The sequence below is a fragment of the Nematolebias whitei genome, chromosome 15 (assembly GCF_014905685.2).
Source record: "Nematolebias whitei isolate Nwh7 chromosome 15, NemWhi1, whole genome shotgun sequence".
NCBI classification, from domain to species: domain Eukaryota; kingdom Metazoa; phylum Chordata; class Actinopteri; order Cyprinodontiformes; family Rivulidae; genus Nematolebias; species Nematolebias whitei.
In genome coordinates, this window is record NC_056512.1 from 30,120,881 (window position 1) to 30,124,144 (window position 3,264).

The following is a 3,264-nucleotide window of genomic DNA, read 5'->3' on the forward strand; positions in this document are numbered from 1 at the left end:
TACTCAGGATACAGACAGGCCATCACCAGTGAACAGTAGACAATGCCAGGACAAGGACTAACACAGAGACACAGACTTATATACAGGAAACACCAATTAGTGATGACACCTGTGAGTAATCACAGATGCCAGAGAAAGAGATAGATGATGCAGGACATGAACATGACACAAGATGGGGCTAGATACTAAAGAAACGCAAACCCTATAAAAAGAAACAGAGGATGGGGGGAACACAGACACACGGCACCAGGGACAGCACCACAACTCCTACAGGCATCTTTTGTGTCCACCTAACTGAATGACCCCCCCACCCCCACCCCCAGGCCAATGCAGGCCACTGGACACAGGGTGATGTCACACCCATGGATAAATTCCAGTAAACAGAGGACAATGTTAAGGCATCTGTGGAATCTGAGAAGTTTCTGAGCTTTGAAAGCGAGCCTCTTGGCCCTGGTGCCCTCCAGCCCCCCCAGTGGTGTGCAGCGTCCCCTCTGCTTTGTCCCCTGATGGCAAAGCTGACCAGCAGCAGCTGAAGGCTCCAGTCAGAGGACAGAGCTCTGTAATTTAATCAGAACTGTTTCCCGTCATCCCACATCTGTGCCCTGAATGTTGAACTCGCTCAGACAGCTCCTAAAATGATTCTGAACATCTGCAGCATCACTGTGTAACGATCAGCCGAATGAGCTAAAATGATCGCTCTCAACCTCAAACCCAAAGAGTCACATTTCTTTATCATTTGAAAAAAAAAATGTTGATGACTCAATAACAATGAATTCTCTAAACTGAGCCACAAGCACCTCCTTAATGAGGTGATCACCAAATCTTATTAAAAGGAGGAAATGTATAAAACTCCAGCTGTGGTCACAAGAGAAACAAATCACAGACCATGAAAGGATTTGGATGGAAAAAAAAAAAAAAAAGAACTAATAACCCCAACAAAAGAGTTGTAAGAAAGAAAAGTGATGAAGTGATGAAAAGGATGGATGCAGGTCTTCAGAGGGATGGATGAAGGAAAACCTCTGGAATGAGGCGGAGACGAACCATCAAACAGAGCCGAGCTCATTTTCTGAATAAAGTCAGAAATTAAAAAGATTCAATCAAAAATTATTGCGGCAAAAACTGAGGATCTCTCTACATTAAATGTCCAAAAATATTTCGATATTAAAAACATTTCAGGTCAAACAGTTTCCTCATGTTCTGATCAATAAATGTTTGAATAAGAGTCAGAATTATATATTTTAGGTCATTTGGAACCTTTTTGCTGCTTCAAACATTGATATCAGTCTTCAGCACTGCTGTATTATTCATAAATCCCGTGTTTAAACAGCTCAGACTCACCCTCCTGGGGGGCCGCGGACCCCCTGCTGTTGTCCAGCAGCTCATATCTGAAGCCCACCCAGCTCCTGCTCCAGCTGCCCGGACCCCGCCAGCCCTGGATGTAGATCACGGGTCTGTGCGGCCCATCCGTCCGGAAGCAGAACGCTCGGTGCCAGCCGAGCCTCCCGCCCTCCTCCTCCTCCTCCTCCTCCTCCTCCTCCCCCAGCAGCTGCAGCCGCCCGCTCCGCTCCACGAACAGCCGGGCTCCGCGGAGGGTCGGGCGCGGCTGCACGCAGACGGAACCGCTCCGGGCGGAGGACAGATTGGGCTCCAGGACCACCCGGAGAGCCGGACCCGGGTGGAGCCACGTGACTGACCCCTCCGTGCAGCGGAGCCGGACCTGCAGGACCAGCCTGGAGTCCGGGCCAGCTGCAGAACCGCTGGTTCCGAAGGAAAACATCAGTTGGGTTCACCACACAAACTTTTCTTATGTTATTAAAAAAAAAAAAAAAAAAATGGTCTCATTAGATATTATATATTGATTTTATTTTATATTGATTTTATTTTATATTGATTTTATTTTATATTGATTTTTATGCTTAAATAATAAAATCAAAATAATTCTTGTTTTAAATCTTGTTGTTCAGGTTTAAAAAAAAACAAAAAAAAAACTATTTTTAAAACGTTTTACTGATTCATAAACATGAATTCTTCTGTCCTGATAACAAAAGCAAATCTTACAAATAATATGAATAAATAACTTTTCTTCAAATCACTGAAGCTGCTCACCTCCCGGTCCAGTTGCACAGATCAGCTGCACACAGAACCAGAACCCAGACTGACACGAGGACGCGTGGAACCATCTCAGCTGCAGGGACAAGTCTGGAGGACAGCGGCTCTGAACGTCGAGTTTTACACACACGCACGCACACGCACGCGCGCCTTTTATTTCTGTGTTGCATAATATCGATTAGCTGTGGCGGCCATCTTGAATCGGATGGGCTCCAAAAATGAATCAGCTGTAGATGTTCATCCGCTGATTACTATCTGTGAGTTTCATTAAAATCCGCACACTTGATAATGAGATATTTTACTAACAGACAAACAGGGTTACCTCCAACAGTTGATGCTGCTTTAAAGCAAAGGTCTTTTTCAGTGAGTAGCAGTAAATAATCGCCATGCTGTGACAGACTCTCAGCTGCAGCTGCACCAAATTCTGCTCAAGTTTCTGTAAAACTGACCGAGCTGCAGCCATTTATGTGTTTTATAATTTGAGTCAGCTGTGGCGGCCATCTTGAATTTGAACGACTCCAAACCTCATTGAGTTGTAGAAGCTCATCCGGATATTATTTCCTGAAAGTTTCATTAACATCTGTTCTGTAGCGCATGAGATATTTTGCTAACAGACAGACAAGGCCGACTCCACAGCAGATCTGTTAGTGCTCAGATGATGTGTTTGGGTTCAGCATCGACTACTCCCGCGCCAAGTATTTACTCTGAATATCTGTAAAATGGACTGAGCTGTAGCCATTTATTTATTATTATTTAAGGTCAGGTGACTCATCCATAAACAGTTTAGCTGCGCTGTCCGGCGGTTCAGAGACAGAAGACAAATCACGGTGGTTTGGCGCCATCTAGCGGCGAATTGTTGCAGCGCAGTTTCTCCTCGCTTCTGCATCATTCCTCCTCCTGTCTGTCTGCTGTGCAGGAGGAGGAGGAACTGAAAGAAAGACCTGTAATTTTCTGAGCCGTGTTGGAATGAACTCCCAGCTTTCATCAAGGACTAATCCCGCGTTAAAAAGCCCGAGAAGTCCACCCCCCCCACCCACCTGCAGGGCTCCCACTTGGCAGGAGCTCAAGGTGGTGGCGACATCTTGTGGAGGTAAACTCATTGGACCGTGACCCTCGGCTTCCAAAGGACAAAAACTAAAAGACGCCCCCCCCCCC

The 3,264-nt window shown here is 45.9% G+C and overlaps 1 protein-coding gene across 1 annotated transcript in view; it reads right to left on the reverse strand.

Annotated features, from left to right (window-relative positions):
* Window positions 1-2,180, reverse strand: part of LOC119421145 (meteorin-like protein) — a 3,327-nt gene extending 1,147 nt beyond the window's left edge. Inside the window, exons 1-2 of the mRNA XM_037688535.1 lie at window positions 2,107-2,180; window positions 1,339-1,757 (exon numbers count right to left, since the gene is read on the reverse strand). Of these exons, the coding sequence (XP_037544463.1) occupies window positions 1,339-1,757; window positions 2,107-2,180 (493 nt within the window). The remainder of the gene's footprint in view (window positions 1-1,338; window positions 1,758-2,106) is intronic.
* Window positions 2,181-3,264: the final 1,084 nt, after the last annotated feature.